This window comes from Hemitrygon akajei, chromosome 13, assembly GCF_048418815.1.
Source record: "Hemitrygon akajei chromosome 13, sHemAka1.3, whole genome shotgun sequence".
NCBI lineage: Eukaryota > Metazoa > Chordata > Chondrichthyes > Myliobatiformes > Dasyatidae > Hemitrygon > Hemitrygon akajei.
Genome location: NC_133136.1, coordinates 57,808,458 through 57,823,843, shown reverse-complemented (window position 1 = coordinate 57,823,843; position 15,386 = coordinate 57,808,458). Strand labels below are relative to the sequence as shown.

Genomic DNA, 15,386 nt, shown 5'->3' with positions numbered 1-15,386 from the left:
CACAGTGAAATTCCATGTAAAAGAGATAAATCCCTTTTCCGTGCTGCCTAGGATATAAATGTGGCAAAAGTTACATATGGCAGATTGGCAACTTTTCTTCAATAGTGACACAAAGCAATTAGATGCATTTTACTTTTCCCGTCCATGAGATATTTGGTTCATAGACAGGAGAATCACTATTGACCCAAGAGTGATACTTGTCAAGTGTGATATAGGCATTGGTTCCTAGTTCTTGATTTTAAAATAATAATTCTCAAGTTTTAAACCCTTTCAGGAGTTTATCCACCTCTAATTATGTCATGTTCTTTCTCAAACATTCCTTTAATTTTGGCATGCTTAGTATCACTGTCTTGTTTTACCCCACCACTTCAGCTTTTGGGGCATATGATCTTTCCGTCAGAATCAGAATCAGTTTAATATCACTTGCATACGTTAAGAAATTTGTTGTTTTGTGACAATAGTATATTGCAATACATATTAATAGAACTATAAATTGCAATAAATATATATAAAAAAGAAAATTAAATTAAGTAGTACAAAAGAAGAGGAAAAAATATACTAAGGCAGTGTTCGTGGGTTCATTATCCATTCAGAAATCTGATGGTGGAGGGGAAGAAGCTGTTCCTGAATCACTGCATGTGTGTTTATCTATCTCTTCACTTTCATGTCTTCCCTTAAACTCCAGCACCCAGGGCATGCCCTTTTCTCACAGTTACCATCAGGTAGGAGATTCAGAAGCCTGAAGGCACACACTCAGCAATTAAGGAACAGCTTCTTTCCCTCTGCCATACGATTCCTAAATGGACGTTGAAGCTTTGGACACTACCTCACTTTTTTTAATATACAGTATTTCTGTTTTTGCACATTTTTAATAATCTATTCAATATACATAATTGACTCACTTGTTTATTTGTTATTATGGTTTATTTCATTTATTATTTTTTCTCTCTCTCTCTGCTAGATTATGTAGTGCATTGAACTGCTGCTGCTAAGTTAACAAATTTCACATCACATGCCGGTGATAATAAACCTGATTCTGATTCTTTAATTTCCTTTATTAGATAAAACTGAGAGGAGCCTGTTGGGACTTGTCTGTGGAGTGGGAGATCACGGAGTGAGCTGGAGACAGTATATTGCAGACTTCACATGCCAGTTTTAAAAAGTAAGTGGGGCCTGTCAGGATTGTTTGTCGAGTAGGATATCACAGAGTGACTTGGAGACAGTTCCTTATGGAATTTACACGCCAGTTTTAAAAAGTGACTGGGGCCTTTCAGGGCTTGACTGCAGAGCAGGAGAATGCTTGGGTTTTCAGTAAGCTAGAAAGAGCCAATAAAGAGAAGTGCCGTTTAAGCAAAGTGGCCATTGTTGGAACGGTTATTTTGGGAGCAGTCATTGATGGAGTGGGCCAGTGTTAGAGTGGTCAGGCTTTGGTAAGAACAGTTAGAGTCTAGAGCTTGAGAAGTTGGAGTCAAGGGTATAACAAGTGTAGGTAGGATGATAGTTAAGGCAATGGATTCTCCTCCTCTAAGATATGGGACTGCAGGCTATCTATCATTCTCCCCGATGACTACATCTGCAAGAAGTGCATTCAACTTCAAGTCCTGACTGACAAGGTTAAGGAACTGGAGCAGGATCCGGATGTACAGTACTGTGCAAAAGTCTTAGGCACATATATAGCTAGAGAGCTTAAGATTTTTGCACAGTACTGCAACTTCAATTTACTGCTTGCATTTTACAATTTGCATTAAGAACTTAAGACTGGATCTTGCTTGAATCTGCAATATTCACAAAATTCCAAAATACTCCCTAGCAACAAGCATAAAAGGCATTGAGCTCTTCAGGAAGCAGACCTCATTGCTATTTACAGCACTGTGCAAAAGTTGTACGCACCCTAGCTATATTTACATGCCTAAGTCTTTTGCACACAATTGTATTCAGAACCATCCAGGAGGCTGAAGACCTCATAGATCAAACATTTACTGAGGTGGTCACACCCAGAGTGCAGGCTTCAGATAGTGGATGGGTGACCAGCAGGAGAAAAAAGGGGAGTTAGCAGTCAGAGCAGGGTTTCCTTGTGGCCATTGACGTCAGCAATAAGTACACCCCCTTGGACACCGATGCAGGTAATGACCAATATCTCAGCAGGGAAGGGTAAAGTCAGGCCATGTGAGAGTGATGGTTAGGGGGACAAACAGGAGATTCTGTGGCTGCATAGGCACACAAGGATGGTGTGTTGCCTCCCAGGTGCTAAGGTGCAGGATTTAGCATAGCGACAGTAGGATATTCTCTAGAGGGAAGGTGAGCAGCCAGAGGTCATGGTGCACGTTGGCAGCAATGACATAGGTAGAAAAGGGGCAAGAGCTCCTGCACAGTTATTATAGGTGTTACGCCTGTGCCCAACTCTGAGGGGCCGAGGGGTGCAGAGTGGCCCCCTCCTTTTAGAGAATCGCAGGATCACTATTGATTCGGGTCAGGAGACCCAGGAAATGAGAGAAAGACATGCAGAATCCACAAAGGGGTTTGAAATGTCCTGGCCCTCAGCGATACAAAGCAACGGGAAATGGCCATTGTCTCTTGGAGACAGAACTGTGTATTGAGTACTGTGCTTCGTGGAAGCCCTCAGGCAACGTGGGCTGGTTGGGGGATGGCATCATTCCACACTGATTGACATCTGAGACCCCGTGAGTGGGGATAAAAGAGGGTCTGGGGAACGGCCCCTTCAGACGCACCAGAAGAAACGCTAGAAATCCTGTAACAGCGTAATAGCGAAAGCCGGTGGAAAGCCCACGTGCGTCCTTTTCCATTTGCCTCGGAATTTGTGGGCCTTACCATGGAAGAACGGCTTTAGCTAAAACAAAGGAGAAATCAGCCCTAACGACTCTCGAAGGATTGACATCATAAAAGGAATGGGCAAGTTTAACTCTCTCTCTTGACTCCAACCAAAGGCTGCAGCCTACAGCTTGAATGAACTGAGTGACTTTTATATTTCCATCGGACAATACATTATCCCCTAGACAACGATAGAGTTATTTCTTATTGATTATTATTATACCCGCGCTTTTAGATTTAGTATTGACGACGTATATTATCTGTATGTTTGCATTGATGTTATTTTTGTGTATTTTTATCAATAAATACTGTCAAAAATAGTACCATCAGACTTCAACGGACCTCTCTATCTTTGCTGGTAAGTGACCCAGTTACGGGGTACGTAACATAGGGAATTAGGAAAGAGGCAGAAGAGCATGACCCCTAAGGGGTAAATCTCAGGATTACTCCAGGTACCATGTGCTAGTCAGACCAGAAATAGGATGAGGTTCTTGGATAATTGGAATATTTTCTGGAGTAAGGGTGACCTGTACAAGAGGGACATGTTGCACCTAAACTGGATGTGAACCAATATCCTTCCCAGGAGTTTCACTAGTGCCACTCGGGAGGGTTTAAACTAGTTTGACAGGGATGGGAACCAAAGCAGCAAGTCAGAAATTGGAGAGATGGAGAGGAAGGTAGATGTCAGAGCCAGTAAAAGAGGTAGGAGCCAAGTAATAGATACAGTGGGACGGATAATTTGAATTGTGTGTATTTTAATAGTAGAAGTATTACGGGTAAGGGTTTTGAATTTAGACATGGATTGGTACATGGAATTAAGATGTTGTGGATACTACAGAAACTTGGTTGAGAGAGGGGCTGGAATGGGTACTTAATGTCTCAAGGCTTTGATATTTTTGAAAAGATAAAGAGGGAGGTAAAGGAGATGGGGGAGCTCCATACCTCTCAGGGACAATATCACAGCTGCACTCTGAGGGGACATAATGTAAGGCTCATCTGCTCAGCATATATGGATAGAACTCTAAAATAGAAAGGGTGTAATCTCTCTGACACGATTATACTACAGACAACCACCCCCCCGCCCCCCCAATAGCTACTGGGACATTGAGGAACAGATACACAGGCAGATTAAGGAAAGGTGTAAAAACAAGTAGGTTGTTGTAATGGGAGACTTCAACTTGCCTAATATAAACTGGGACGTTCTGAGTACAAGAGGTTTTGATGGGGCAGAATTTGTTAGGTGCATTCAGGAAAGTTTCTTAAGTCAATATGTAGATTATCCAACAAGAGGAGGGGCTATAGTGGAGCCGGTATTAAGTAATGAACCTGGCCAGGTGACTGACCTTTCAGTGGGTGAGTGTATTGTAGCCAAATTACAAAGATAGGTGGAATAGTAAGTTACAAGGTGGGCACAAAGAGTATTCAAAGGAATATAGGTTAAGTAAGTGGGCTAAAGTTTGCCAGATGGAACACATTAAGAAAAGATAGATTGCCTAATTTGGTAGGAATTACATTTAAAAACAAACAGAATATTGGTTTAACGGAGCAATGTACAGAATGCTGTGGTTCAGAGAAATCTAGGCATCCTTGTACATTAAACAGAAAGTTAGCACACATTTATAGCAAAGATTTGGAATGGCAAACAGAATGTTTGCTATTGATACAGGAGAAACGACAATGAAAATAGGGCTAATTTTGCTGCTGGTGTACTACATAATACTAAATAAACTTTGTCCGCATTACGTGCTGACTTCCTGATCTTTGTATGGTGAGGTGGGAGCCAAATTTTTCCCAGAGCCACTGAAAGAGAATGAATAATTCATGTTCTAGCAAAGCTAATCCAGTTTTAATAAGATAGAACATAGAGCCTTACAGCACAGAAACAGACCCTCTGTCAAAAGCCAAACTGTTACTCTGGTTCATCCCATCAACTCACACCTGGACCCTAGCCCTCTATACCCTCCCGTCCATGTACTTATCCAAACTTAGCTTAAATGTTGCAATCGATCTGCATCACCACTTTTGCTGGCAGCTCGTTCCACACTCACACCACACTCTGAGTAAAGAATTTCCCCCTCAGGTTCTGCTTAAATATTTCACTTTTTACCCTTTACCTATAACCTCTAGTTTTAGTCTCATCCAAACTCACTGGAAAAAGCCCCCTTGCAGTTACCCTATCTGTACCCCTCATAATTTTGCATTCCTCTATCAAATCTCCCCTCATTCTCCTGCACTCCAGGGAATTAAGTCCTAACCTATTGAACCTTTCCCATTAACTCAGATGCTCAAGTCTCAGCATTATCCTTGTAAATGTTCTCTGTATTCTTTCAATTTTATTTTTTTTCTTGTAGTTCAGTGACCAAAACTACACACAAAACTCCAAACTTCCTCACCAACATTTTATGCATTTTTAACATAACATCCCAACTTCTGTACTCAGTTGACTGATTTATGAAGGCCAATGTGCAGAAAGCTCTCTTTAGGATCCTATCTACCTGTGACCTCACTGTCAAGGAAGCATGGATCTGTGTTTCCAGATCCCTGTTCTGCCACACTCCTCAGCTCCCTACTGTTCACTGTGTAAGTCCTACCCTGGTTTGTCCTCCTAAAATGCCACACCTCACACTTGTCTGCATTAAATTCCATCTGCCATTTTTCAGCCCTTTTTTTGCGGCTGGTCTAGATCATGTTGCAAACCTTTAGATTGCCTTCCTCACTGTCCACTACACCCCATTCTCAGTGTTGTCCACAAAATTACTCACCTGATATGCCGCATTATCATCCAGATCATTAACAAAGATGACAAACGGCAACAAACTCAGCACCGATCACTGCAGCACACCACTCATCGCAAGCCTCCAGTTAGAGAGACAACCATCTACTCTCTGGCTCTCCTGCTAAGCCACTGTTGCATCCAATTTACTACTTCATTCTGAACGCAAAGCAACTGAACCTTCTGGACCTGCATCCCATGCAGAACTTTGTCAAGGACCTTATTGAAGTCCATATAGACAATGTCCACTTCATCAACTTCCTGGTAACCTTCTCGAAAAACTCTGTAAGATTGGTTAGCATGACCTACCATGCGCAATGCCATGTTGATTATCCGTAATCTGCCTTGTCTATCCAAATAATTATACGTATATCCTGTCATTTAGAATACCTTCTCACAATTTATCCACTACTGACATCAAGCTCACTTATCATATTTGAGAAGCTAATTCTTGGTACCTTTCACATCTCCAAACTCCAGAGGTAGGGAGCCAATACCTCCCTTGGCAAATGGATCTTTGACTTCCTGATCAACAGACCACAATCGATAAGAAGAGGCAGCAAAACCTCCACCACAATTATTCTAAACATTGGTGCTCCACAAATTTGCATCTTCAGCTCTGTTCACGCAAAGTTCAAAATAAATTCATTATCAAAGTACATATATGTTGTCTTATACTACTACCTCGATTCATTTTCTTGCAGGCATTTACAAGGAAAAATAAATAGAATTTTATAAAAAATTATACATTAAAAGACAGACTGTTGGATGGAAAATGAGGTATCTCCCAGTGGAAGTTGGTTGTAGGGGATTCGCAGCCCGTTCCTTAGCCAGAGCCTACAGCAATTTGGGCATCGAGGGAGAGAGGAAGAGGAGAGCCATCCGCAGTACCACCGATGCGGCAGAGAGGGCCTCAAGATGGCTGTGGCTCAGTCGAGGGGAGCCATGGAGTCATGTCTAGCTAGCCATCTGGACACAAGCTGGGGTCTGATCAGCCCCGGCTGGGTCACCTGGAGGAGGGTGTATGATGTTGAAAGACCCGAAACACCCGATGATTCCAGGAACATCACTGAAGATGTGTCCTGAGGCATCAGTAGATGTATGTACACAACATTTAAATACATAATATTAAACTGAACCACGGAACCATTGAACAAACAACATGCAAATGAAGTCCTGATTGTGTGGCCAGATTCTGCTTGATTTCCATCTAGAAGTCTACAGATAACACCACCATGGTGGCCGTATCTCAAATAACAATGAGCTGGAGTACAGGAAGGAGGCAGAGAGCTCAGTAACATTTTGTTATGGTAACAAGCTTCCCCTCGGTGTCAGCAAAACCAAAGAGTTAGTCATTGACTTCAGGAAGAGGTGAGGTGCACGTGCTCCTGTCTAGTGTCGAGGTTCAGAGGGTTGTGAGCTTCAGATTCCTAGAAGTGAACATCAATAGCCTATCCTGGTCCAGTCAGATAGGCTTCATGGCCAAGAAAGCTCACCAGTCTCCCTAGATCCTCAGTAGGGAGATTGGTGAACTTGCCAATTTTCCTCTAAAAAAATTTGTCAAGTCCCCACCAACTCTCCTATAAATTTTTTATCGGTACACCATAGAAAGCATCCTATCTGGATGTATAATGTTTTGGCATGGCAACTATTCTGCACTTGACTGCTAGAAACCACAGGGAGTTATGCTCAGCACAATGTGGAAACCATCCCCCACTCTATGGACTCTCTCTGTACTTCTTGCTGTCTCAGTAAAGCAGCCAGCATAATTAAAACACCCACCCATTCCAGATTTTCTCTCTTCTCCCCTCTTCTATTGGGCAGAAAATACAAAAGCTTGAAAGCACGGATAACCAGGCTCTAGGACAGCTCTACACCTGTTATAAGACTATTGAATAATTCCCCAGTACGATAATAAAGACTGTTGACCTCATAATCTATCTCATTATGATCTTGCACCTTATTTGTTTACCCACACTTCATTTTCTCTTTAGCAGCTACACGTTACTGTGCATTGTAATTGTTTTACCTTGTACTATCTCAATGCGCTGATTTGTGCAGATTTAGTGAAAATAGTGTAATGATTTGAACTGTATGAACAGTATGCAAGGCAAACTTTCACTGTATTTCAATACACGTGACAATAATAAATCAATTCCAATTTTTCTAGTGCTGACTGCCACATTTGCCATTCAACAATAGACTGCTCAGTTTCAATTTGTTTTGCCTTGTCTGAAACAGGTGAAAGGTGCAATGTAAACAAACCTTGAAACTTTACAAGTCAGACCCTGGAAGTCTCCGAAGTCCAGGCTGATGCATGTGGAGGCATCTACTTTGGGGGGTATGAGGCTGTTGCTTCTACGAGCCAAAACCTGAGTAACAACTTTTATTTTAAATATACAAAACTTAGAATATTCTCAACCATCCACTGAAATACAACGGTCTTTTTCTAATGTCCACCCTTTCAAACCAGACATCTTCCGAAGGATCGACTGTGAAGTGGATGAAGGGCTCAAATTCTATTGTGTGTGTGTGGACCTTCCTGAACAGGGCACTGGCCAATCTCAGTCATAGTGTAGGGGCACCAAATTGCTGGCCCTAGTCCCGCACTGGCTGCTTTTTTACGCAGTAATGGGGACTGGAATAGACAATGACGCAGGCAAAAGGGTCATGTCACTGGAGGCCATAATGATGTCATAAATAAGGAACTGGGTGGAACCTGATGACGTCAGGGTCTGGGGGAAAAGGAGGAGCCTGCTGATGTCATGAGGCGGAGGGAGGAGTCAGGCGGCAGAAAGATGGCGGCGGGCAGATGATAGCCGAGCTGGAGTTGGGTGTGGGGATTGTGTGGCTGTGATCGCAGTAGCGTGCGTCATGTGCCGGTAGTAGTAGAAGAAGGAGGAGAAAGGGAAGGAATAAAGAGACGACAAGGAGGGAAAAGTCGAACAAAGCGGCGCGATGGAGGACGTTAACTCGAACGTTAGTGCCGACCTGGAAGTACGGAAGCTGCAGGAGTTGGTTCGCAAACTCGAGAAGCAGAATGAACAGCTGAGGACCCGTTCCACCATATTGAGTCCGAAACACACGGCACCGGTCCCCGCACCCACACCCGCCCCTGCCGGTAATTCGTGGCAGCCCCTCCTCGCCTGCTGCCCCAGCCCGGGCCAGACTCTGGAAGGGGAGGTCCTGTCGCAGCTCACGCAGCGGGGAGGAGCCGTGACCCAGTCGCCGGGATCTTGCGGCCTCTCGGGCTCGATCGGCTGGGATAGCCCCGGGCTGGCAGAGCGTACGGTGTTGGATGAGGTGGCGACGTTGGATCTGGAGACAATGAGTCTGCAGGATGATGGTGATCAGGAGGAAGAGGACAGCTGGTGAGTAGGAGGGCGGACACGGTCCGACTAACGGCACCCGCCCAGTGTCTGGGTTTGAAGGTAGCCTCTTGACACATTGTCTGGCATTGGGATGTAACTCACTGCTGCTGCCCTTCTACCAGTGTCTCTTCCTCTCATTACATGTGGCTTTAAATTTGGTGTTTTGATATCTAATCTCGTTATGTTGGGATCCTTTGAAAACCTAGACATTGATGTATGAATGTGAGATTGGAAACAAGCTAAATGTTAATCTGGTGCTGCCTTAGGATAGTTGGGATGTGGTTTTCCTTTTACTCAAAGATCTATATCTTCTAATTCTGTGTATATAACCTCTGCATAGAAAATTGATTGACGTTTATGGCTGTTTGCTAAAATTTTAATATTTATGGAAGCAATGTTGCAGTAAAATACTGTTAAAATTAAGAATATTGTGACTAAATTGTTGAGGGATTTATGAATGTGATGTGTATTGTTAATATGCCCGCCCTTTTCAAGTAATCACAATGATTTTTGAAAATACTTTAGGAAGCCAGTTTTTTCCCCAAGTATGTGCTCTTTTTATGTAAAATAATGTTTAACAGTATAGATTTTACACTCCTGAAACAGTTTCATGGCATCACCTGTTGTATTTAATCTGTTTCTTGTTGTGAAGTTTCCTTTGATGTGATGCTAAAAAAAAATCAGAAAACTTTAATGCAATATTCACTGTAATATAAGCAGCACACACAAAATGCTGGAGGAGCTCAGCAGGCCAGGCAGTACAGTATCTATGGAAAAGAGTACAGTTGACGTTTTGGACCAAGACCCTTCATCAGGACTGAAGGGCCCTGATGAAAATTCTTTGTGATTTGTTTGGTTTCAGTGTCTTTCAAGTACAACAAACCACTAATGCCTTATTTGCTTCAATTTGTGCAATGGCTATATTAATATACTTCAATATCTTCTTACACTTATTAATCCAGAGCAGTAATCTGAAAAGATATACTTCTGATTCTTGATTTTGACTAAACTAGCTAATCAGTATTTGTATATGTACAAATCTTAATGTGCCTAATATTTTTTTTTAATCAAATGTTGGTAAGTACGTTCAAATTATTTCTTAACAAACTGACTCATGGAAGACGAGAGATTGTAGATGCAGGAATCTGGAGCGACAAACATTCTTCTGGAGAAAAGGTATTGTTGATGTTTTGTAGTCCTGTTGCAGGACTTGAACCCAAAATATCAACAATGTTTTCCTCGCACAGATCCTGTTTGATCCGCTGAGTTCCTGCACCACATTTTGTGATTCATGGAACTCCCTCTGTTCTATGTATCTCTGCTGAACCAATGGTTCAATTTAATGTCAGAGAATGTATGCAGTATATAGCCTGAAATCCTTACTCTTTGCAGACATCCACAAAACGGAAAAAAAACAAAGCATTACAGAAATTTCAGAACCCTAAAGCCCCCCCTCCCTCCAATACACAAGCAGCAGCAAAAGCATCAGTTCCCCCACCATGCAAGCAATAGCAAAGCCCCCAGAGAGATCATGATCCAGATTCCATCAAAACAACCATCCCTCCCAACACTTACACACCTCAGACAGGTTCTCTCACTAGTGAGGAAGAGAGAGACATCACTCCTGCAACAAACAAGAACTTGAGGCCAGCGGCTCAATGTTACAGTCTTCCACGTCGCTTCTCTGAGCCCCACGACTCGACTGACAGGCTGTCATTGACCATCAAAAGATCGGGAGAGGAGGTCACTAGAGTACATAGTGCCCTCTTCCAACAACAGTGCACACCACCTGCTGTCTCGATGTTTCAGTCTCCTGCAACGCTTCAGTTGGTGGCATCAGCAGGGAACTGGGTCGTCTGCAGGGCCACATCCTGAAAGTGCATGCCAAGTCCAAAAACGAGAACCTACTGCCCGTGGAGAACCGCAGTTTGAAATGCAGCTGTAGATCACAGACTCCGACGAGATCCCCCCTCCCCAGCCACCTTAAAAGAAAAGAGAAACATGAGAAAAAAAGAATAAGCTGATTTGCGCACAAACAGGAAGAAGTTGTAAAAATGTCTGACGCCATCTTTTCTATACCTTGCTAGTACAATCAAGATTGATTTATGCAGACAGAAGTGATTGCTGATGCTGAAATCTCAAACAAAAAATAAAACACAAGCGGCATCTTGGTGTGTCTCAACCCGGAAGATTGACATGCAACTTTTGCCTCCACAGATGCTGCTTGACCTTCTGAGTTTTTCCAGCATTCTGTTGTTTTGTTTCTTCTGCTGCTGTTCAGTCATCTATCTTCCATTGAAGGTTATTAGTGATAAGGAATGTGAGTTTATGTTGATTTTTATAAATGGTCAAAAGCAGATGATGCATCCTGAAAAAGTATGATATTGATGTGAATTCCCCATCCTTGGAATTTGAGAATGTAATTCTGATTGCATCACGATCTTGTAAATAAGAGGGTTTTGTTTTTGTTAGTTTTGTCTGTTTACTTGTCTGAACTGTTTTAGCATATTGGTCTGTCAACAGTGTAAAAGAGTTGCAGGGACTCTGCAAAGTTTTTGCACATTGACTCTTTGCTCATACTCAGATGAAACTGACATTTATTGTTCTTGAGAAGATGGTGGTCTGCCTTCTGGAATTGATGAAGTCATTGTGCAGGTACTCCTGCTGTGTTTTCATGTGGAGAGTTTCCGATCTTTACCTGGGACAGTTACGAGTTTCCGAATTCTGACTTGCAGAATCGGTGTTAGGCAGCACAGAAACAGGCCTTTTGTCTGGTTCAAATTCTTGTTCCTATTCTGATTACCAGCGCCTGGTCTGTAGCCTACTCTGCTTTGCAGTTCACTCGCTCATCAGGTGTTCTTCATGTGATTCCTTCTCAGATAGAATTTCTCCAGACCGTAACCATCTTCAGAGTGAAGAACATTTCTTCTTACTTGTCACCTTAAACCTACGCCCTCTAATCATGGATAGCTCAGTAAACTATTGACCTTATCCTCCTTTCATAGAAATTTGCCAATCATTCTGCTATATAATTATTGTTTCTATAATCAATGTTGTATTGTTCCCCACACCACAACCCTCTTGTTTCCTCCAGTTTTCTCTGTAGCTGTTAACATTGTGTTGTTAGTCCTGCTCTTTGTCATGTTTTAGTTATAGCAATGATGCTATACTTTCCTGTTTGTCAGTGCCCTGAGTCATCGGCTTTATTTACTGAATTCTTTGCAATCAAATATATACCAAAGAAATACATAAACCTCAGCAAAATTCTTGTCTTTAATCTAGTCATTGTTTCAGGTGCATTCCATACTGGCTTGCTTGTTATGTCCTTGTGTTTCCATCCTTGTGAATTTAATGTACTAAAGTCTTAGGTACACATAGATAGCTAGAGTACCTAAGACTTTTGCAGAGTACTGTATTTGTCAGCGTGGAGCGGACAGCGTATTTGAAAATCTGGCGAGAACAAAGGATGTTGGGAATGGCAAGGGTGAGGTACCCCGGGAAGGGTGTGTTTCAGTTGGCAGAGGAGTGCCAGGGATGGGTGGGGGTGGAACAGGTGCAGACACACCCTACCCTGAAATACAAGGCAAGGTAATGTGATTCTAATCAATTTGTTTATTGATCATTATAGAATGTCACTCTAGAGCTTCCTGCTCCCTCCCCTCCCCCTTTTCCCAACCATGATTCCCCTCTCCCTGCCCCCTTCCCACTCCCAGTCATGAAATTAGATTTGTTTTGCGCTAGCATTGCAATGCAATACATAAAATTACTGCAGTACTGTGCAAAATCTTAGGCTCCCTAGCTGCAGTGTGTATATGTTCTCAAGACTTTTGCATACTGTATGCATGAATTCTTGTCTACTTGTCAAGTTAGAATCTCCCCAATAGCATTGGGAAAACTCTGTGGCAAATTAATCCCAGCTCTGTTGAAATGGAACATTCCATGATATGCAAGCCCTGCCTGTCTCTGGAATCAGTCCAAATGTGCTGGGAATTGAAACTTTCTCACCCTACTACATTTCCACCTAATTCATCTATACTGTTTTTCTGTTTTTATACTAATTACTACATGACATCAGCAATAATCTGAAGTTATTATCTTTCTCAAATTCCTAAAATCTGCTTGTAGAGAAACAGTTTCTGCCTTTAATCATAGCACCACAGACTCTAAATATGTTCCCTCTAGTTTGAAGTGTTGTACAGCTGCTTGGTGACACTCATAATCTTGCATTGGGGGGTGAAACATGTTGCAGTCGGTCTCTGGCCAAAGAAACCTTTTTGCTTCCAGATAATTTTTTAAACTGATTTTTCCAGCAAAGCCATTAAAGGTTCTTGTGAGTTACTTTTGAGTGTACTCCCCAGAGATTGAAGCTATTTACTGTGTTAGTTGCAGGGGCGACTCCAGTGCTGTCTGCCTGGTCCTTTTGCCTGACTAGCTCTTGTGCAACTGACGGTTTTTGATTCTGGTAATCACGCTTCTTAAAAGTGACCAGCAGTAACATTTGGTCAGATAATTGAAATGTTTAATCTTTTCTAAAGATAATGTTTTCATTTTGATATTTTGAATCATTTTTCTGATCCTGGAAGTAAGTCTTCATTTATATTTGGATTGTGTTGCCTTTAAGGCATTTGTTTAGTTTATTATATTTTCGCTTTAGTAATTCGTTTGTTATCGTTTTCTAGTTAAAGTTAAGGTTGTTTAAAGTAAATTCGTTGTCTGTGATATATCGCGGCATGCGATGATGTCACACTGGGTTTCGCCGCGTCTTGTGGGAAAATACCGGTTTGGAGAAACGGGAAGGAGGGGGCTTATGTGTGCAGGATCAGCGCAAGAAAAGTTTTCTTTCTACGCACTAGAAACATTAGTGAAGCAACGCCGTAAGTTCATGAGATAATCGATATGTTGAATTAAAAATGTTAACGCTGATTCTGTTAAAAGTAATGACGGTTGATAAAGTTTATGTTTTTTGTTATTTAAAGAGTTGCGGATAGTTTGTGATGAAGTGTATTTAAAGCCAGTCGATGGCAAAGGTAGATTCTGACTGTATGTTGCACTTTAATGTAATATAGTTGTAGTTTTACTTTTGCAAGTATTTATGATGTAAATGTGATGTCAAGAAGGAAACGAATACTGTATATATTTTGTATTGTTTTATCAACAGTTTTCACCATACGTTAATGTGGAAGAGTGAACAGTAAACGGTTAATCTTACTGGGACCGCCTCATTGACTGGTTTATGCTTGGTGTTTAGTTCAGAGTTCTTTTACACCTGTGCGAGAACACTACATGGATGATTGAGTGACCTCCAATTTATTGAAGCATGAAGGTACCCTTAGTAATTGTTAACTTGATGGCATTTTGGACCTGCTTTGGAGAATGAGCGATCTGTCACTTTACTGTCTCCAAGGGAGTTCAGTGAGGTTGGGAAGGAGTGTGCAGCTTGGAGACCTGGAAGCCTGGACACAGGTTGCAAGCCCATGATCAATTCCATTGCTTCTCTCCCATTGATTTGTTGAGCAAGGTGGACGTTGGTGAAGATGAGAGTGGAGGACGGGTGGGTGTTCGGCCAGTCTCTCTCTAACTACTCTCAGAGGAAAATCTTGGGTTCTACGTTATAAGGATTGGTCAGTGAGGCTTGCGGCTGTGCACTCGTATTGAGAGACTTTATGGTTGATGTTGCATGCATTAGGAGATTCTGGTTACTCTTGTCTTTGCTGTTTTGAGTGGTTTGATTGAGGCAATCAGTGAGAACTGGGAGGCTTCAGTGAAGACTGGCTCTGCGGTTTACAGTAAGCTAGTGATTGGCACTGAGTTGAACTAAACTGAATACTCCTGGTTTGAGGAACACAAAGGATAATTTAATTTTCTTCATTAATAATTGCTTTAATATCATGATGTATGGTTTTTGGCTTATTTAGTGTGTCAGGAGCAAGTCCAGAGTATTTCATTAACTTGCGGTACTTGTCTTGTAATGCTGCTTGAAAGTTTTTTAAAGCTCCCTTCATATTTTTTCTGATAAGATGTGACACTTTATTTTCTTGCGTTTTAATTTCTTGAGTTTGAAGTGCAGAGGTTATTTCATTAAATGCAATTCATAAATCTGCAAACAATTTATAAAGTGTATGTAGTTGTTGAAAATTAGTTTCTTAAAAATATCAATGTAATTATAAATCTTTACTGGATTTATGAAATTGCACTATTAAAGGAAAATGCTATTTTTACATTCAGGTATGGGTAGTGCAGCTGCCTTGCGACCTTAGCAATTGGGGTTCAATCCTCACTAGCTTAGTGTATATGTGGAATGTCTACACCTCCCCATGAGTGTGGACTTTTATTCCCCCTCCCGTGTGTACAAGCTTCCTCCCACCTGCTAAGAATGTCATTGTTAGTACGTTAATTGACTACCATATATCCAA

At 41.8% G+C, this 15,386-nt stretch overlaps 1 protein-coding gene across 2 annotated transcripts in view; it reads left to right on the top strand.

The window, feature by feature from the left end:
• The first annotated feature begins 8,383 nt into the window (after positions 1-8,383).
• Positions 8,384-15,386, top strand: part of slain2 (SLAIN motif family, member 2) — a 46,741-nt gene continuing 39,738 nt past the window's right edge. For both annotated transcript variants that reach the window (XM_073064698.1, XM_073064697.1), the window contains exon 1: positions 8,384-8,973. In XM_073064698.1, coding sequence (XP_072920799.1) covers positions 8,561-8,973 — 413 coding nt within the window. In that variant the 5' untranslated portion in view covers positions 8,384-8,560. The remainder of the gene's footprint in view (positions 8,974-15,386) is intronic.